The sequence below is a fragment of the Solea solea genome, chromosome 6 (assembly GCF_958295425.1).
Source record: "Solea solea chromosome 6, fSolSol10.1, whole genome shotgun sequence".
Classification (NCBI taxonomy): domain Eukaryota; kingdom Metazoa; phylum Chordata; class Actinopteri; order Pleuronectiformes; family Soleidae; genus Solea; species Solea solea.
The window spans coordinates 18195126-18216418 of record NC_081139.1 but is presented as its reverse complement, the minus strand read 5'-3'; the positions used below and the strand labels follow the sequence as shown (position 1 = coordinate 18216418).

General features: G+C 38.4%; 3 protein-coding genes across 3 annotated transcripts; all 3 read left to right on the top strand.

The window, feature by feature from the left end:
- Nucleotides 1-428: 428 nt before the first annotated feature.
- acot8 (acyl-CoA thioesterase 8) lies at nucleotides 429-6961 on the top strand. Its single transcript, XM_058630645.1, has 6 exons — nucleotides 429-809; nucleotides 1868-2004; nucleotides 2513-2738; nucleotides 4301-4461; nucleotides 5189-5380; nucleotides 5706-6961. Exons 1-6 carry the CDS (start codon nucleotides 634-636, stop codon nucleotides 5822-5824), a joined length of 1011 nt encoding a protein of 336 aa, XP_058486628.1. The 5' UTR covers nucleotides 429-633; the 3' UTR covers nucleotides 5825-6961.
- Nucleotides 6962-7895: 934 nt separating this feature from the next.
- Nucleotides 7896-14423, top strand: LOC131461012 (serine/arginine-rich splicing factor 6-like). Its single transcript, XM_058631977.1, has 6 exons — nucleotides 7896-8064; nucleotides 8983-9125; nucleotides 11657-11775; nucleotides 12425-12627; nucleotides 12711-12788; nucleotides 13398-14423. The coding sequence occupies exons 1-6, from the start codon at nucleotides 7958-7960 to the stop codon at nucleotides 13783-13785; spliced, it is 1038 nt and encodes a 345-aa protein (XP_058487960.1). The 5' UTR covers nucleotides 7896-7957; the 3' UTR covers nucleotides 13786-14423.
- Nucleotides 14424-15549: 1126 nt separating this feature from the next.
- On the top strand, nucleotides 15550-20469 carry ift52 (intraflagellar transport 52 homolog (Chlamydomonas)). The gene is made up of 14 exons (XM_058631976.1): nucleotides 15550-15755; nucleotides 15958-16113; nucleotides 16400-16487; nucleotides 17124-17253; nucleotides 17356-17431; nucleotides 17842-17913; nucleotides 18005-18131; nucleotides 18223-18306; nucleotides 18748-18816; nucleotides 18903-19057; nucleotides 19575-19662; nucleotides 19740-19848; nucleotides 20123-20268; nucleotides 20365-20469. Exons 2-14 carry the CDS (start codon nucleotides 15995-15997, stop codon nucleotides 20404-20406), a joined length of 1305 nt encoding a protein of 434 aa, XP_058487959.1. The 5' UTR covers nucleotides 15550-15755; nucleotides 15958-15994; the 3' UTR covers nucleotides 20407-20469.
- Nucleotides 20470-21293: the final 824 nt, after the last annotated feature.

The window sequence follows — 21293 nt, the reverse complement described above, 5'->3', positions numbered from 1 at the left end:
GAATTTTATTCAGGCATTCAATAACACCTGACTGTCACATTAATTGTTTTATGATTAATTAATCTTGCTTCATGGCACAACACTATATATTATTACAGTAGAATATACAAAGAGAATGAGTCATGAACCATTTATTAATTTACAGTAGTCTTCTCAAACTCGCGACCCTCCAAATGATATCAAATTATGAGTCATTTGTGCATGTAATTAATTGATAAATTTTGCATCATAAATGTGTGTTTTTATTGCATATTAAAACACCAATTCAATCCAAAGCACTTTAAAACAACCACAGTGGACCAAAGTGCTGTACAGAATGATAGATAAAAGACAGAATAAATGAAAGACGTAAAAGCTCACACAAGGCCAAAACAAATGCATCAAATACATTGTACAATAAAGAATTATGTGAAATACTGTCATAAATATTGTTATTGTAATACCATAATGGCATATAGTTATATCATTTTAAAATCATATTTCCCCTACACACACAGCTACAGAACAGATGCTTTTTCTCAAAAAAAGCACATACTATTGACCAGAGGGTGGCGCTAATGTCGCTTCTTCGGCAAGGTCCAAAGAAAGGACCAGTAGAAGAAGAAGAGAAAGAGAAAACGTTTCCAAACAGACATGTCGAACAGAGACGAGTTGGTGGACTGTAGTGATAATTCTAAAGGCAATGGGTCACCAATATCAGCGGAAGATGAAAAAACGGATAAACGTGGAGCCGAGGAAACCCAGGACCTGAAAAGCGTTCTGGTCACCAGCGTTTTAAACCTGGAGGAGCTGGACGTCGACCTGTACAGGTAGATACAGTAGCAGACTCACACACCATGACAGCACGTCACATTTAAAATATAGCAGCTGGTTATTATATATAATACCGATTAAATTAAATTCTTCATGGTCACATTAAACATATCAGAAATTCACATTGTAAAGTTTCTTTCTGGAACAAATGACGCCACTTTTCATTCATTTGTATAGGGTTTCCTACCTTAGAGTCACCAATTTGAGCACAATTATTACCATAATTCCGTTTGCCGTAAATAATTCTAAATTAATTTAAAGCTCTCCTGAACTGGTATTATGACTAATTGAAATTATGTAGGAATATATATCTTTCAAACTGGAATTTTTAATTTTTAATTTTTAATTGAAATAGATATCAAATTAAATATCTTCCTTAACATTAATTTTGATCATGAATATCTCAAATTGTAGATAACTTTATTTTTCATTCTGTCTAGTCTGAAAACTGAATTACAGATATCTCTAACTGGTGTTGCAACGGGTCCAAATACAATGACAAAAATTACTATGCTGATATATTTCATCAAATTTAGCCTTTAAATGTTAAAGCAGCTTGTCACACTTTGAGATGTATATACATACGTATATGTAGATATATATATATATATACACACATGTGTGTATATATGTATATATATACATACATACCCACAGGACTGTGCAAGTAATTTTAGCCAGGAAATTATTCATTCCTCAAATATTCGGTGTGAGTACTGTGTTAATCCAATACAGCATCAATTCTTATTTATGCTGCTACACTTAGAATTTGTTATTATTGCACACACACCAATTAGTGATAGTGAATGTGACTCCTAGTGAATTTTACAAGCCCAAATCCTTCCCTCCTGTCCATAGGGTGCATGCACAAAATGAAAGTGAATGTTCCATTATTTTTCCCAGCTAACGACATTGTTGAACCCTCATTCATATCAGTAAACAACCTCCTAAATGATAATAGAGCCTAATCACCACAAACTGAACATGATGATCATCATTGAGGTGTAATTTAATGATATTTGTATTTCTCACTTGTTTCTCCAATTTTCCTCAGAGGGACACATCACTGGGTTCCCCGATCTCAGCGTTTGTATGGTGGTCAAATAGTCGGTCAGGCCCTCGTGGCGGCGGCCAAGTCTGTTGGCGACAACCTCTTTGCTCATTCTCTCCACTGCTACTTTGTACGAGCAGGTAAGATAACCTGACACAAAATCAGCTTTTTTTAGGGTACTGACACAGTTAGGGCTGCTTGTGCTGTGCATGACAGTGACATGCCTCCTGCACCAGCAACCAGCTTGTGACACAGATGCTTGCCCTCAATAAAAAGCTTATAGTCACTATAATTAAGGCCAACTGAATAAAACTGACACCAGCTTTAGTCTACAGTTCACTGTTTTATCTTAGACAACCTTTATCTACTGGAAACTGAAGTGTGTAAACTGCTCTCTTTGCAGCTATCTACTGCTGCCTTGTTTTATTAAGGTAAAACTAAACTAAACGCTAAATTGTGTTTTCTTCATGTCTCTGCTGTCAGCCAGGTTTTCATGTCAACCCCACTTTAAAAAAAAACTGAATTATCCTGTTACGTTTCAGTTCCAAACAGTTAATTACTTATTAACAATAAACTTTTCATTCTGAACAAAATAGTAAAGAAAGAGTTCAGCACACGGAGAGTTCAAGTCAGTGCATTTTTTTTTAGGGGATCCTAAGATTCCAGTGCTGTACCAGGTGGACCACATTAGAGATGGCCAGAGTTTCATGGTGCGTTCTGTGAGGGCCATCCAGCATGGACAGCCTATACTGATTTGCCAAGCGTCCTTCCATAAGCTCCAGCCAAGCCCCCTGCAGCACCAGTTCACTATGCCTGTGGTCCCTCCGCCTGAAGGCCTCCTCACTGTGGACCAGCTCATTCAACTTTATCTCACGTAAATATTTATTTTGTTTGTACAACATTGAAGTGATACCTCAGGTTTCTTGTCTGATGGTTCAGTGTGTGACCCCTGTGCTGACAGCCAGATGTAGACATGGATGCTCCAACACAAAATCATGGGGCTGCCAGCAGGGACACAAGTAATAGCAGATTTTAGCTTCTTAACAAAAGGCTCACCTAATAACATCCAAGCCTTCTTCAGTCTACTGTATATTAAGAAGATGTTTGCTGCTTTATGTTGCTGTTACAGAATGGAAACACGTTTGTTCATGGCTTACTCTCCTGCACCAAACTCCTTCGACAAAATCAGTGATTTTAGCTTGCCTGGACACTTGATGGTTTACTGTCTTGTTTGTTAAGTTTGTGCCACTTATTTGATACTGAGCAAGGGTGTCAAACACAGAGGGTCACAAAATAACACATTTGAACTTACTGATGGTGGCAGCAGTAGATGAACAACCTCTGTGTGCTGTGATGTAAAATCTCTGATTTCTTTAATACACTTTGATGGAAAGAGAGAGCATCTTACAAAGTTCACAAAAAGCTACACAAATTTAACTAGTCAGAAAAACCTGTCTCATGGTGAGATGAAGTGGTATATTTATCGCAGATAAGCAGTCATATATTTTATGAGGTGAACCTTTTGAAAAGAAGCTAAATTTCACTTTTCCTTGTGTCCCTGTTGGCAGCCATGTTTTCGAGAGAGACTAGCAAAGGGCTAATAGCAAAAAGAAACATTTGCAACAAAGCACAAATGGATTTTAGATTGTGACATGAAACATTTCCACCAGTGTTTTCAAGTTGAGCATGTGGTATAATTTCTTTTATAATTTATTTATACCTCAATCATGACACTATTAGAACAGAGGTGAATATAATGTTATTTGCGGGTCTCAAAGCACTGAAAATTACATTAGAAAAACTCCTTTTGTATGCAGATCTTTTCTGTAGCTGTGTGTGTGACATGAATAATCCACAAGCCTGAATTTTGGATATATATACTTAATAATCACCAACACCAGACATGTTCTTCTTCCTCTTTAGCCATGGTTCTCACTGTTTGAGATAACTGTGGTTCTCAAACTGTGGCGAGCTTCCTCTGGAAGAAAATCTGAAATACTGTTCTACTACCAGGTTATGTGATCGGAGTGTGTAGAAAATGAAACAAATAACAAAGAAATAATAACAAGTTAAAAAATGATAATTAAAGTCACCTCGCTCCATCTTAATCCAATCTCACTCTACCAGTGTCTGAGGAAGAGGAGGATCTGAGGATCTTATTGGAAATAAATCTGCCACCTGTGAAAAGTCCTTAGCTGACTTTGCTCAACCTATTTACACCACTGTATTTTAAGAGGTCAATATTTTCTCAGAAAATACTGTGGGGTTGAACAGCAGCTTTCATCCACAATGTTGCATTACTGCCATCTTCTGGAATTAGAAAACTACTACATTCTACATTCTCCATGACTTTGTGTTCAATCGAAAACATACTGGTCACTTACTGGTCACTGGTCTCCTGTTTTATTTTTGTGACTGTATCGGTTTATTTTACAGTAACCAACCAAACGTGCCAGAGAAATTAAGACAATACCTTCACAAACGCTTGGCTAATGAGGTTCCCATCGAGATAAAGCCAATCCAGCCACAACTTTTGTTCAAGCCACCTGCCGCTGAGCCGAGGAAGCTGTTCTGGGTGCGAGCACAAGGACATATTGGTAACACACTCTTAATCACTTATAATACCCTTTGTGTCTATATGCGTATATTAAATATCTTATGAAGTGTCATTGTATAATTGAATTTTTTTTTTCCGAAACAGGGAATTCTATTTGCCCTTTCTTGATTTCAAAACTGTTGTGTGTAATTCTTAAGGAATTCAATTCATCAGCTCTACACGACTCTCACTGTGTTTCTCAGTATAGCAGTGCTTTGATCTCATTCTTCACACAGGAAGTGATTTGGTTTATGTCAAGACAGAAGGAGGTAACAGTAAAGTACTGCCCGTAAAGTGAGATGGCTGCAAACATGTTGGAGTATGACTGAAAATACAAAGAAGCATCCACACAGTGTTTCAGAAGTGAATTCTACTGCCCATTAAACCCAGTCATTTAGCAGTTTCGACGAGTAAAACGTCTCTGTGATGCTTTTGTATACACACACAAACACAGCATAGACATAATAATACATCATTTCTGTTCACTAGATCACTAGATCACAACCAAATCACCAAAAGTTTGGTGATGGAAATTTAAATGAAACAATACATCCAGATTTACAATACATCTAATCACTTCTGCAGTGTTTGTTTAGTATGTAAAAATAGAGCAAACTCCTCTTTAGGTGCAAAGTTTTTCCCTAAACTCTGCATATCAATGAAAACATTTTTGACAATGTTGAGACATAATAAATTTGATGATGCATTTTCTTTGTGTGTATTTGTAGGGGAAGGCAACATGAAGCTGCATTGCTGCGTTGCTGCTTACGTGTCAGATTACACGTTCCTGGAAACAGCACTGCTGCCCTGTACAAACTACAGGGCCAAGTTCTTGGCCTCTCTGGACCACTCCATGTGGTTCCACACCACATTCCGCAGCGACGAGTGGATGTTGTATGAGTGTGACAGCCCATGGGCCGGTCAGTATCTTTCACCTTCAATGTGCTATGGAGTTTAGGGTTGAGATCAAACTAGTAAAGTTACGACCAAGAACTATTTCACATTAATCCAATTTCAGTAGTGGAAGGTGGAAGTAATGCAAATCTGTTTTTTGAGAAGTTTGGACCTTTTTTGTGCAACTTTGGCTACATTTGAGTTTTTTGTAAAGTATGTACTTTATACATGTTTCTCCAGCAGCCCAAATAGATGTGCATGTTGTGCTGCAAAATGGAAGCTTATCAGGCAAACAAAGAACAAAACATCCAGCTTTTGTCTAATGTTTTCTGTTTGTGTTTTGTCTTATAGCAAACAGTAGGGGACTGGTTCAAGGACGAATGTGGAGAAGAGATGGGGTCCTGGCGGTCTCATGTGCCCAGGAGGGTGTCTTCAGGGTGCAACCCATCACAGAGACCAGTAGACTATAAGCACATTCCTAAGATCTTTTTAAAAGTCTTATTTATTTTTTAATCTATTTGTAATTTAAGTTCAGAAATATAATTACTCTCATGCCATAGTGTCGATATAATTAAAATATTCCAATCAGTGCATCTTGTTCTTGGTCAGAGAAGTCCCTCACTTTATTAGGTACACAGTTCAAGTGCTTGTTCACAAAAATATCTAATCAGCCAATCATGTAGGCCTTTAGACATGTTCGAGACAAGCTGCTGAAGTTCAATGGCATGGTTGTTTTTTTCATGCACAGTCATCTCTATAGAGTTTACAGAGAATGCTCTGAAAAAGAGAAACTATCCAGTGAGCAGCAGTTTACTGGGAGAAAGTTCAAAGGAGAATGACCAGACTGGTTTGAAATAATAGAAAAGCAACAGTAACTCAAATGACCACGCAACCAGGGTATGAAGAAGACCAAAGAAGACCATTTCTGACAAACCTTGAAGCAGGTGAGCCACAGAAGCAGAGGACCTATGTGCTGCCAGAGCCACTGCTCATATTTGAAACTCAAAATAGTCTCCTGCAAAGGTGATTTAAGTTAGGGCAAATACTGAAGGAGTCACTATATTGTAATACATTTAAAGAACAAAATATTTCAGCTCAATGAAGGACGATCACAATCTTTTAATGAATTGACAGGGGCAAAGTGGGGAAAATATGACAAAATATAAGAAAGACTGGGTGACAGAACAGTGAGAGACGGGGCTGTTTGTGTGTGTATTTGTGCTACAGAGGCACAAAGCTAATGGCAAGGCAAGAAAGGAAGAGGATGCGTTTTTGTTTTCATGCTTTCATCTCTTTGAACAGTGGGCATTTTGACATGCAATATTCTTACACTTCTTATCCGTGCAATATACACACCCCACATACATCCACTCTGCTGTACAATAAACAATGTACTGTATCATATACTGCATATTTCCCTTACTGGCTCCCACTGTAAATACTTTGAATACTTTTTTTTTTACTACATATCCTTCTAAATTTGTCGAAGGTGTTGGTGCACTGTTTTGTTGTTTCTTCTACTCTTATCTCTTCACTTGCATTACTAGAGCTGTCCTTTTATCTTGTTGTACACTGTATAATGACAATAAAGGTGATTCTGATTCTGATGTTTTAGTAGGAAAGGGTTTGTGATCACATCAAAAATGGCTCTGTTCAGTTTGTGTACGTCAGGACAGTGTGATAGTCCTTATTGCTTACCTTTCATTTGAATGACTGTATGTCAATATCACATACCTCCACATTGTTAAGTATTTATTAAGTATTCTTGAAGCCACAGCCAAATTGTACGCACTTTTTTCCAGTTTTAAAAAGAAATATGCAATTTCTAAGAGTGTGTTACAAATTTGTAGATGGAGTACACCAAAGTTTAACTCTTTCTGTACATGTCCACCACAGCTGCATTGTGAGAGCAAAGACCATATATCAAGTTTTCAAGGTTTAATGGTGAAGCGGTGTAAAATTTCACTTGGCATCAAAACTCAAAACCCCACACAGTGGTCCAAAATGGGACCTGGCTCCTGATATAAATATAACAGGCTCATTCTGCGGTTGTGCAGAATGAAGGCCACCAGATTTACAGCATACAGTAAATCTGGTGTCACTTTGTGTGCCAATCAGGTGACTGTACACTTAGATATTAAGTCATTTTACACACTGGGCCTTAAATGATTAAATGAATGAATCAAATATGTTAAATATGTTTTATGTTATAAATTATATTTTTGTCAAATCTGTCATTGACACTGAAAATTAATACAATGATCATTCATTCAAGAGGAATGAACTAATGTTTTTTGTCTTTAATTTTTTCCTCATTTATTTATTTACTTATGTTTTATTTTATAATTCAGTTTATTTCGTTATGGCCTTATAACCCCCAAGCAGATTAGACCATAGGCAGACGATAAGTGTTGCTTAATTAATGTAAATAACATTCAATAAATAAGTAATATATTTTGTTTCTCACGCGGGATTTGGCAATATGGTTTTATTTTGAAAGGCACGGCACCGGAACCCAGTAACCCCCTGTTGTTCCTCGGGCTGTGGCCTGAACACAAGTTGAATTTTAATTTGTAGTAATTGTCAGTCACAGGTTATTGGAGATGCCACGGGTTTATATCGGAAAGCTCAGCTATCATGTCCGAGAGAAGGACATGCAAAGATTTTTCAGCGGTTATGGAAAATTATTAGAGATCGACCTGAAAAATGGGTAAGATTCACGTTGTCATCCGCCACAAAGTGGTTAGCGTGTGACTTACTGTTAGTCCTGATACATGGGACAGGTGTTGGTGTCAGCTTCTTGTTTTTATTTCATTTAATAAAACACTGCTACCTTAAGTAATGTAAAACTGTCAGATTTTTCTAATTAGCTAACATTCAAAGCTGTAGGTAAAGACCAAAGCTAAAGTCGACCTCAGCTAAATTCCCTGTTTTTCTTTTTGTATTTTGTGTTATTGTAAGACCAATTGGTAAGACCAATGTTTAAAAAAGAAATGACAGTGAAGCAAAATATCATATACTATTAAAAGAATACATTTCTCAGCTGTCATAGGGCAGGCTTTACACTGAGACATATAACACAGTTGTTCCCTTTAGTGTATTTTTACACCGAGGACCTCTAATGTCCCCCACCCAGCAACTTTCAATAAACCATAGTGAACTTTAGAGCTGAAACTGATGATTATTTGCACAATGATTCATCTGTCGATTATTTGCTCAATTAATCGAGTATTTGTTTGGTCCATAAATTGTCAGAAAATGTTTAAATGTTTATCAGTGTTTCCCAAATCTCGAAATGATGATGTTCTCAAATGTCTTAAAAAGCAGAGCAACCAGAAAATATTCACATCTAAGAAGCTGAAAAATCACAAACGCTTGTTTTATTATGTAAAAAACCGAATAATCGATGATCAAAATAGTTGACATTTAATTTAGTCATCGTTGTAGCCCTAGTGAACTTCCAACTCTTAATATCTGCTGGAAGTCTGAAAGATTAGATTCCCAGAATATTTTCTGTTAATCTAGTAGACATTCTAATAGACGTGATTATCGTCAGTGTATCATCAGTGTCTTTATGGAAGTAATGGTCAGTCCAGTGCTTTGAATCCTGCTCACTGATCCCCCACAGGTATGGCTTTGTGGAGTTTGAGGACATACGAGATGCTGACGATGCTGTGTATGAACTGAATGGGAAGGAGCTGTGTGGGGAGCGAGTCGTCATTGAACATGCCCGTGGACCGAGGAGAGATGGATTTGGCTCTGGGGGACGCAGTAAGTTTAGCACATCTAAGTCTTTACATGTCAGTTTTGAGGGCTCTAATCAGTCTCTGTAGACCAAGTTCACTTTCACCCACTTGCTATACAAAATAAATGAAAACGTGTCGTGTGATAAGTCCTGCCTAACTAAGGCGGTGGGTAAAAGAATCCTGCCTTCAGTAGTCACAGTTTTAAGTCATTATTTGACAAAAGAATAATGTCCACAGCATCTAGTGGAGTGGACACAGTGTCTGACGGCAACAAGAAACAAAAGCTTTTCAGGGATAGTTGAGGATTTTTGAAGTGTGGTTGTATGAGGTACGATCACCAAGTCAGTACTGACTGTGCCGCACATGCTCCATGCGTCAAGAAATAGGTTGGACACTGGCTGACACTGACAACAGAACTGCCAGCAGGGACACAAGGAAAAACTGATTTTCGCAACTTAACAAAAGACTAACCTTTTACAATTTATGTCTGCTTAAGTCTTGATATCATATGGACTATATGGGGGGGGGGGGGGATGAGCAGTGCGCTAAACAACACAACTTCTGTTTCCAGCCAGAAAAGGCAGTCTTAATGGTGCGATAAAGCAGCAAACATCTTCTTAAGATATTGTTGACTTGGGCTGGCATGGCACACCTAGCTAAGTCAGCTTTGATTATGTATGTGTCAGTACCTTATACAACCACACTTAAAAAGAAACAACGTAACTATCCCTTTACTACAATGAAAGAGATATATGTTAAGCCCACAAATAAGAAAAAGTAAGACTTTTGACAATGTATTCAGTTCAAAGTCAACATTAACAAAGTGCTTGATGTTTTAATTTGAAAGAGTCCACTGCGGGCTGAGTCCGAGTCCGATGAGGGTAAAGATGACTGCCTGACCCGTTTGACCTGGACTTTCCCCTTACAATGTGTGTGTGACCTTTGCCATTTGACCATTGGTTGACATAACCGGAAGCCATGATGACAGCATCCTTTTCCAATAGACCAGGGTGATGGTGAGGACTCCTGTTGGTCTTACTGTTGCAAGACATAATGCAGAGGACCAGGCCAGCAGCACACATGTCAGCCTCTGATTTGGCTCCCATGTACTCTGTAGTAAGACAAAGAGTTGTTTGGTAGGTGTGTTCTTTGTGTTATTACTTTACAAATTTATAGTGTGCAAAAAGAGGAAGTCCTAATGTTCCAATTCAAATTGGGAGATGTTTTCTTACCATAGAGCTCCGGATATCACGTGACTCACTTTGTTTACTTCTGCAAAAATAAACGTTGTCAGTGCCAGTTTTAAGACGCCAGTGTTCACTGTGCATTTTAAGTATTTAAGCAATATGTCACAGAACTTGACAGATTGAATATAACTGACCCTTAAATTGCCGTCATGCCCTTTTCACAAGTGTGGAAACAGCTAAGGTGGACTTTAATCCAGACCTGCAGTAACCCAACATCTTTAGCTATCTGATAAACTTTCCCTCCTCCCACTCCAGAGAACTATCCTCCATTTTCAGGATGAAGAAACGGGTTGTGTGACATATTGCCCAGTGTATGCTGCCAGTTATTTATCCTCTGGAGTCTATGGCTTTGATCAGTGTCGCTTCCTGACAAAATGGCGTTGTTTATTTGGTTCTCAGTGTTGCATGATGGGATTGCGTGACGTCAGGTACCAGAGCTCTAAACACCCAAGTTTAAATGACACTTTACTGCTACTCTGAACGAGAACAGAAAAGCTCATTTTAATGCAGCTTCTTCTCGAGGGTTCTCTGCAATGACTGGCACCAACTAGAACCAAAAAAAACTCTCATATTAAATGGTAAATCCTTTCAAATGTAGACAGAAGCTCCACGTTTAGTTTCATAACTAGTATACATCACAATTTAAATCTATGCAGCTAATATGGTCGCAGGATTTATTATTGTGCTTCAGAAAAAAAACGCTGATACATATAGTTAGGTGTCATCTGATCTGTAATTGTGTGATTTTTAATCCAGGGCGTAGGGTGCTGCTTTTGTTGTAGTTGTTTAAAGCACATTTATTTTGCAAGCTTAATTTAAAAAAATAAGATTTCCTACATAGCTAATGTTTCCCAAAATGTCCATATAGGGACCCTTTAACCTTTTTAAAGACAGCAAACTATCACGACCCAGATCACGATATCAATCGTGACAAGAGCAAAATTGTGCGTAATGCAGTGACTGATTCACAGCTATATCTGTAATAGCTAATAATATTTCTAATTAGCAAACAAATAATTTACAAGAGATGTTCGGAGAATTAATTGCAATTTAATTGTATGCATGTAATTTAACACATACATCTAAACTTAAAGGATGGGAAAATTGTGCTTGAGTCTTTGGGAAAAGCAACAGGACTTTAGGTCCAAAGGATATGTACGACTAAAAACCATCCATTAACTGCCTGGTCTCTCAGTAAGGAGGCTCTCTGTGGTGGTTATATAGATTGTTTATGCCAGTTCGGTAATCCTCACCTCTTCAGAACTCGGCAAATTGAAATCAAATTAGAATCTTTCTGTCTTCTTTTAAGATGGTGGCAACAGCAGCTGGAATCGCTCGGGCAGGGACAAGTATGGGCCTCCTGTTCGCACTGAATACCGCCTCATTGTGGAGAACCTGTCCAGCAGGTGCAGCTGGCAGGACCTCAAGGTGAAAGATGGTCTGGATTGAAACGACACTGAGAGAGGCAATAGTACAAAGTGTGTTTTTGAACCATAATATACATTTGCTTGTTGACCTAAATGTACATCCATAGCAGGAAGGAAGGAGTTTTGTTTGTTTTTGTGTGTTTTTATAGTGCTGGCTGCAGAGGCATATATCTGTCTCTACTGATGTCAGATAGGAGTCAGTAGTACACAGAACTGAATTATGTGCAATAGAAGATGATTTTATATGATTGTGTTGTGATCCAAATCAATGTGGATTCTGTAACTGAGCTGATCACCCAGTACTGAACAGCACAAATGTATGTGTCCCATTATTCGTCTAGTTATATATGCATACAGTATACATCTGCTGAGGATTAATACACTAGAATTAAAGATGAAAGTCAACGCTTTAACCTCAGTCTTCTTTTAAATTCAATAATTAAAATGCTCCATCTAAAGATGTTATTTTAACTGGAAATTGAAAGATTCATTATATTACAATGCAATACAAACCACAAAGTATCCAGAGGTTGTTTAAAGAGAGGAACACTGATATTTGAAAAAAAAAAAACAAAGATGCAATTTCTCTCTATTGAAAAATTAACTGAGGAAAGTGTGACACAATAATTTACATATTTGTTCCTCCACAGGATTTCATGCGGCAAGCAGGTGAAGTAACTTATGCTGATGCTCATAAAGGCCGCGCCAATGAGGGCGTCATTGAATTTAGATCCCGTTCAGACATGAAGCGAGCTTTAGAGAAGCTCGATGGCACTGATATCAATGGGAGGAAGATCCGTCTGGTGGTAGACAAACCTCGGCGCAGGCGTTCTCATTCTGGCAGTAGATCCAGGTAAATGAAGAATAAAGTAATTGAAGGTTTTGCATCTGTCCCCATGTTTTTTCGTCATGTTTTTATTGTTGTTCAACCCACAGGTCTCACAGCAGACGGCGCTCTCACAGCCGAAGCCGAAGAAGCAGGAGTTCTCACAGCCGTTCCAGGTCGCGCTCATGGTAAGTCTAGTACTGAAGTCCTGCACTGACCTGAAAATGAAATAAATCGTTACAGAGATGTACACTGGACTTTTTATGGGCGAAAATGTGTCATTGCATTATGCAGTTTTTTCTGTTTTACACAAACGTTTTTTGGAATGTGGGTTTTGCTAAATCTAATGAGTCTAATGATGTCGAACACGACTTGAGAAGATGTAAATTTTATTTGGTGAGAGGTTTTTCCTGACTTCTCATCTGGCAGCCATGTTTTTTGAGAGAGCATGCATCTGCATCTGCAGCACTGATTGTGTGTCAATGCCAAGTGGCAACCAGTTGTGACATCACCCATGTTGAAGCCTCAAGAATCACAATTTGGCCTGTGTTATTCTGATGTTTTGCAACCTGAAGTCCAGCCTTACTTTATTGTCTATTTTTTTTGAAAAATTATGAACATAATAAAACTGACATCATGTGTTTTGTAAGTGGTTGAGTCGTAGAGACCACGCTCTTAAATTACAGTTGTGATTTAAAGTCAGGACACTCGGAAAATTGAATTTTCTGATAAGCCAACATCACCTGCAGGGTAAATGAAGCTAAAGTCACAGTTGTTTTCTTTTTTTTCTTTTTCAGTTCTCAGTCTCGCAGCAAGCGCAGGTCTCACTCCAGGTCGGGGCGGAAGTCTCACTCGAGATCAAAGAGGAAGTCCAGCCACTCCAAATCTCCAGAGAAGTCCCGCTTCCGCACCCACAAATCACATAGTCCCACCAAGAGCAAAAAGTCCCACTCTCACTCAAACAATTGCAAGTCTCGTTCCAAGAGCAGATCCAAAGCTGAGCACAAATCCTGGAGTCGTTCTAAAGATAAATCCTCCGGTAAGAAGTCTCGAAGCCGCTCGCGTTCCCGATCGGAGAGCAGAAACAAAAAACACTCCTCAAGGTCTCCCGATGCCACAGAGCGTCAGTGCTCCGAGTCTCCTTCCAGGTCCCGCTCTAGATCTCGTTCCAGGTCTCACTCTTGATCCTGGGTCAGCTTCTCAAGACTGGCCACATCTGTAACAATGTACGGGTACACATCTCAGTCCTGTGTTTGATGTGCAACATGATTTGTACCTTTTGGAACCTTTTTGGAAAATTTTCCTGAGTTTTAATTTTTCTGTAAAGCGATTATTAGAGGTTGTTAACTCTTTGGTTATTTTACTTTACTATATTTTGATGACTTCTGATTAACATTATGTCCTAAGTTGTAATAGAGAGATGTTGAAGGTTGTGGTAATTGTTTTTATATGTTAACCTGCTCTTCCTCCTGTGGAAGTCAGGTTTTGAGGCAAACTGCAGCATTTAGTTCTGATGTCAGATTGGACTTAAAAAACACAATTTGAATAAGGTCTGTCTTTGTTTTCCCATAAACATGAATTGTATTGATGTGTAAATGAAGCACAAAGACGCTTTTCTTTTATGTCTCCCTCCAGACAATTCATTTGTTTTCCCTATATCCCCTTCTGGTGCCCTCAGTCACCTACCAAGTTTAAGGGCCTGTTAAGTGATCCGTTGGATGGTTATGTGGATAAAAGTTGGATGGACAGACAGACATTCCTATTGAATGATGGATCATGCTCCTTTCATCATGTCACATTTTACATTAAAGGTGTTTCTTTGATGTCCGATGATGGAAGTTCACAGACCATTTGGCTTCAATATGCACTTTTTTGGCAGAAATTGAAATAATTTTACTTACTAAAAATATAAAATAAATCCCCCAGCCACACAACATAGTTCTATTCTATAGTTCTATTCCATCCACTCAACATTACAAATGTTGGGTGAATGTGAATATGTCAAAGGTGAACCAAATAATTGACTTTGATGCATTTATGTTTTGTGTAGCATCAAAATTAATGTATACCCTTCTAAGTCATAAAGGACAAAAATATCTGCTTCTTTTTTCAATCTTTTGATCAACTTCAGTCTTAATCAAAACTATCAAATATTGGATAATTATCAGGATTTTAACCCTAATATATATTTTTTTTAAATGAAGAAATTATATGGAAAAAAATAACTAATAAATAACGGTGACATTAAGTAATCAAACTGGCATTTAAAGGGTTAAAAACCTTAAAATGATTGAGCCTTTGGTAGTTTTGAACAGGGCTGAAATTGTTTAAGAGATTTATGCAGAAAAAAATCAACATCACAGTGATTGATTTATTTAAAAAATTAAATTTGAATTCCAAAATTTGTCAAGAGAGAGACTTTGGAAAATTGCCACAGCCAAAATGATGGCCAGCTCAAGAGGAAAAATGTGCCCAAATGGACAGATTATGGTCTATAATGAAGCCAGAGGGTAATTTTGTTTTAAGTGTAATTTTTATTTTGCATTAGCCCAGCAAAAGCCTTTTAAATTTACACCATAAGCCGGGTCTTCTCCATGAAGGCCACCATTTTATTACCTGTTTTTACAGTAGCCCACAATGGACAAACATCTTTTGAGTTCTGATGCTATTACTAATAATATTATATATATTATATTTTATTATATAATGCCTGAAGGTCCCCTTGCAACCCTCATGTGGACGATAAAGCGGTAGAAGATGGATGGAATACCTGAAGGCTGCATAGGTTCTTGAGCACACTTGGAAGGAAAGAGAGAGGAGAGGAATAATCAGCTGTAACGTGAGACACTTAAGCAATAAATCCTGCTCAATTTCACACACTGGAAACACTTGAGCATCATATTTTTGTTCTTACGCATGCGCTGCGGGGTTGCTATGTGTTAGCGCCCTTGGTTACCACTCTGTGTCCCATAATGCATCGCTTTTAGCAGATCTTTTGAGATAACTTCAGCTACGCTAGCTATTAAAATAATGTAACGTCCACATTGCAAGACTTAATATATGCATATGTGGAAGAGAACAAAACGAGTGTCATCGCTTTGTTTGTAGTTAAATGGACAGAAAAGAGAAAACTTGGTAACGGACGCTGTTGTAAGGTAACGACGGGAAGCTATGAGCTAACGGCTAATGTGACTGGTCTGTTAGCTACGCTGCTACTTGTTTGTACTTTAATGGGATTTCTGTGTTCAATTAATCGAGATAACTCGTCCCAGAGCCAGATATGATGCCAATAATGTGTTATACCATGAAGTAAATAACTCGCGTATTGTCAATAACTGTGCTCAAACCTGTTTCTAGCTGTTTGTTTGGATAAACTGAGTTGATGACATAAACAATGGAGAGGGAAACGCACAACTTCGTGGTCTTCAATGCTTCAAAAAGAGAACTTTTTACCTCCATCAATGGATACAAAACAATGCAGAAGAGACTTCGGGCTCAGTGGAAAATCCAGAAGTAAGTGCTGCTGTTGGAACACTTCACGTGTGTATATAGAAAGCGTTTTTATTCATATTTAATCACCAAGTTGTACTATCTGGAATTAGCATTACTGATATCTGTGACGTCATTATGACTAGTTGTAATTTCATTGTGACTAGTATGCATGAACTAGTAGTTGTACATTTCTGAAGTGTTCAAAACCGCTTGCCATGCATGTGTTTGCTTTGACATGAACCAGAGTTGGGCGCCTGTTTTGAGAGAGTCAATATATATAATATAAAATAATGAATGTGCTCCACAGTATGAAAGAAGAGTTGTCTGTGGAGAAGTTGAGGGGAGTTAAGTTGTGGATAACCGCAGGACCAAGAGAGAAGTTCACAGCATCAGAGGTAATAATGTATTTGTGTGTGTAACAGGATATAATTTTCCCGGCTTCAAAAAAACAAATAAATCATTATTATTAGATCATAATAATTTCTTGAGAAAACACCCAGATAGCGCAAACCTCCACCAACACTGTTCGATTTCCCCAATCTTGCAAGTTTAAATGGTGAATGGTCTGTGTTTTTATGTAGCGCTTTTCCAGTCTTGATGAGCACCCAACCGCAGTTTTTGCCAATCACCCATTCACACAGTGCATCTATGTGCTGTGCATTTTCTATCACACGTTTCATACCCATTCACACGCTGCCAGCAGGAACAATATGGTTAATTGTCTTGCCCAAGGACCCATCAGCACTGAGCTATCAACGCTCCATAACAATTGCTTCAAAAGAAAATCCCTCCCTCATCGATAGCCATTGTTTAGTTTTTGCGTTATATTGCTCACAAAGAGACAGACACATGCATATTCCCCACAGAATTTAATCAATAAGAATATTCTACTTTAGTTTTGTTGAATTTGTCTCTGTTTAACAAGTGTTTGTGACTTAACAAATGGGTGGAAGTAAACGTGACAAGTTTGCCAGCTGAGTTCTCTCACAAGCGTGTTATTGACGCTGTTGTGTTTTCTCATGTCGTCCCAGCTGGAGGTACTGAAGCAATACCTGGACGGAGGAGGAAACATCCTGGTCATGCTCGGTGAAGGGGGAGAAAACAAATTCGACACAAACATCAACTTTCTCCTGGAGGAGTTCGGAATAATGGTTAACAATGGTGCATATTAAAATGACTGAAGTTACATAATTTCCCTGATCATTATCAGTCAGAGTTGTTGTTTATTTAATGGTGTCTGTTTTCTCTCCATCACTGCTGCAGATGCTGTTGTGAGGAACGTTTATTACAAATACTTCCATCCCAAAGAGGCACTGGTGTCCAATGGTGTACTGAACAGGTTTGTTGCATTATCTCACTCTTAATGTCCAATTCACCCCAGTGTTTTTAATTATACAGAATCTGTGTAATTGGAGTCATATTAAGGGCCGCAACAACAATTATTAAATGAACAATTTCTAGTGTAATCTGTATGAGTGTTCTTTTTAAATTTAAAACAAAGTCTGCTTTTTTTCAGCTTCTCACATATGAATATATGTTTTGCTTCTTTGCTTCTTTTTGATAAAGAAACCAGAAAAACTGAATATCTTTTTTATTTTTGGTCAAAGCAACAGACATTTAGTGAAAACAAACTATTTGATTAATTGAGGAAATAATCAACAGATTAGTCAATAATGAAAATACCTGGTACCCCACTTGTAATGTCTATAAAGCCGTTGCACATCACTTTTCTACCTCCCTCTTATCCAGAGAAATCAGCCGAGCTGCTGGCAAAGTGGTGACAGGAATCATCGAAGACGAAAACATTGGAAACAATGCACAGTAAATCATTTTACTTACATTTAAGTGTACAATCTTGTGCTAGATTTGGGAGCTTTAAACACAAGTGTTTCTTGTTTTGTTTTTTGTGAAGGGCTCTCACATTTGTGTACCCGTATGGTGCCACACTGGGTGTGATGAAACCAGCTGTGGCCGTTCTATCAACAGGCTCCGTCTGCTTCCCTCTCAACAGGCCGGTCTTGGCCTTCTATCATGGAAAGGTCAGAAGTTCAAAGAGGCTTTCATTCTCATTCACAGCACTTGTGATATTAATGAAAGGTGATATTGAAACATGTCTTGTGTCTTTTAAAGGAGGCTGGCAAACTGGTTGTGCTGGGTTCCTGCCACATGTTCTGTGACCAGTACATAGACAAAGAGGAGAACAGTAAAATCATGGTGAGTCCAATTGTCATTAAATTATTTAAAGGCCCAGTGAGTAACAATTAGTGACATCTAATGGTGAGACTGCAGATTATAACAGATGACTCCAACAACCCCTCTCTTTCAACTACAGTCGCCTTCGCCTACCAGTCACGAAAATGTGGTTTGACTGTTTGGGCTGCTGTAGAAACATGGCACCACGTGATAACAGCAATTATATACTTGTATAAACACTCTTAGCTGTAGTTATTTCTGACAATAAAGCCTCTTAAATGTTACACATTATTTTGACTTTAATATGTAAGAAGGACAATGTTGTCTCATGCTGGTTTTTGGCACAGGACTCATGTTGCAGTCAGTACCCACAGTGTCAATGTCTCATACAGCTGCACTTATAAAACCTGAACTAGTGTATTCTGCCATCCTGTGCATTGTAAGTGAAAGTCTGTCTTCCAGGATGTCGTGCTCCAGTGGCTCATGAGCGATACTATACAGCTGAACCAGATTGATGCAGAAGACCCAGAGGTGAGGACATAGACATACACTTGATAGGACAATGGCATCATTTAAAGCCCTTTGTAATTAGCTGATATCCTTCTTTTCTCCTCTAGATTACAGATTACACCATGTTGCCAGACACCGGGTGTTTGTCAGAACAGCTCAGAGTGTGTTTACAAGAGGGAGATGAAAACCCCAGGGACTTCACCTCTCTTTTTGATATGTCTTTGTTTAATTTCTCCACTGACACTTTACCCCAAGTCATCAGGTGAGGATTTAAGTATATCAATTCAGAAGTACCTCACAACATTGTTTCTCTATTTCAGCAGGTTTTCAAAAACATTAATTCCAGATGGATGTGTGGTTGTATGTGAACCAGCTTGAGAATCGACACCTGCTTACGTCTAGAATATCTTATAAATGTGTTTGCCACTTTATTTTACTAGTAGACAGCCTTTTCTGAAGCTTTTGTAAACCGCTCACTCCCCACACCAAAGCATATAGAGGAAAATTGTGATTTTATATCACAACATGCAGGAGTTGACACACTGCCCAGAATCTCCCGTGTCCACACAAACTAAGAACACAGATTTTCTAAATAAAGCAGCAGATACTATAGAGGTTGACTAGGCTGGCATACATTTGAGCCTTTTTAGGTGGCAAATATGTTCAGTGTCTTTGGTAGAAGTCATGTTTTCACTAAGGGCCAGCGTTCATGTTTCAGACTGGTTCTTAATGAATGTGCCATTTGTGTCAGCAATTCATATAATCACACTTTTCTGCAGTGCTTACAAGCAGCTAAATGTCAAAGACGAGCCACTCCAGCTGATCACACCACAGCTGGAGACCCCTCTGCCTCAGCTTCAACCTGCTGTAAGGATCAGTCCTTCATTACAATTTACAGTTGTATGCAAATTTAAGCCACAAATATATTTTGCCTCATCTTTTAGGTTTTTCCACCTGCCTTAAGTGATTTACCTCCACCCATGTTGGACTTGTTTGATTTAGACGAGACATTCTCTTCTGAGGAAGTGCGTCTAGCACAGCTCACCAATAAATGTAAGTTTGGTACTTTGAAAGTTACAGTTCATGGATGTAGAGCTGCAACAATTACTGAGCTGGTCACTTGTTATAAGCTTGATTAAGCTTCTAATTTCAACTTTTTAAATGGGAGTACAGTATATGCTGGTTTCTTTGTTTCCATATACCAAAGACATTAGGAAAAACTGAACATTTTACACCATTTTCTGGACGAAATCGTTGAAAGTGTGGTAGATTAACCAGTAAATGAAAAACTGTTAATTGCAGTGCTTGTGACTGGTTCGGTTCACAGGTACAGAGGACGATCTTGAATTCTACGTGCGCAAATGTGGCGAAATTCTAGGTGTGACTCCAAAGTTGGATAAAGATCAGCGAGATGCCAAGCACATCTTGGAACACATTTTCTTCCAGGTCGTGGAGTTCAAGAAGCTCAATCAGGTGAGTGTATTAATATTAAAAAAAAACAACTTTATGTTAAAAAGTACTTATAAGCATTGAAGGACTTGTCTAAACAGCATTTTCCCCTCTTTGCAGGAGCACAACATGGACAATGAAGCACAATTCACTCCGTTGTGAATTGATTGAAAGGAAAATCTTTTATATTCTCTTTTCAATAAATCTTTTCCACATAGATAAGTATATTCTATGTAAGAGTACTTTTGTATTTAGTCATGAAATATTTTATTGTATAAAGTCACTTTTATTTAAGTATTTAAATCTTTTAAAAGCATTTTGTTGACAGCATACTTCTTTCTTTGCAAGTCTCCACCCTTGCATGGATGCTGTTAAGAACAAAAACAAGTTATATCAAAATGTTGCCATGGCATAAAATTAATATTTAAAACTGTTAAGTGAACAGCTTACCTTTATATGGTCATGGGTTTCATCCACTGATTCATCATGGGTGCAAAAGAAAGTTTTAAATTTTCCCCACATTTAAAGTGTGAAAGGGAAACATTTAGGGAGAAAGTCCAGCTACTGAAAGTTGCATAGACTGAGGATTTGGACTCCATGTCGGCTCCAGAGCACTGGACTCAGTGAAGGGTTTGGGGCTGTTGCTCTCAGATTTGATCAAAGACACATCCCACGACATCTGAGAGGCTGTGAGATCACAGTATGACTGGTCAAAGAAAGTGGACTTTTTTTGCTTTTGAAGGAGCACGCAGGGAGTGGATGACTTTCCCTGCAAAGGCACAGCCAGGTGACAACCATCTCTTTCTTGGGTGTTCAAGTTATTCATTGAAGTTGTCTGAGGAGAGGAAACTAGGTCTGATGACACGCAGAGGAAAGCCAGGCTCGACATCTTGGCATCAGATCGATCAGCCACCATTTCGTTTGATACCCTCGATGTGGAGAGTTGCTCCAGAGACAAAGCAGACATCAAACTCTGTTCCTCAAAGAACCTCCTGTCAAGCTCCGATGGAGATGAACACTCAAAGGTTTTCATGTCTAGGAAGTGAAAT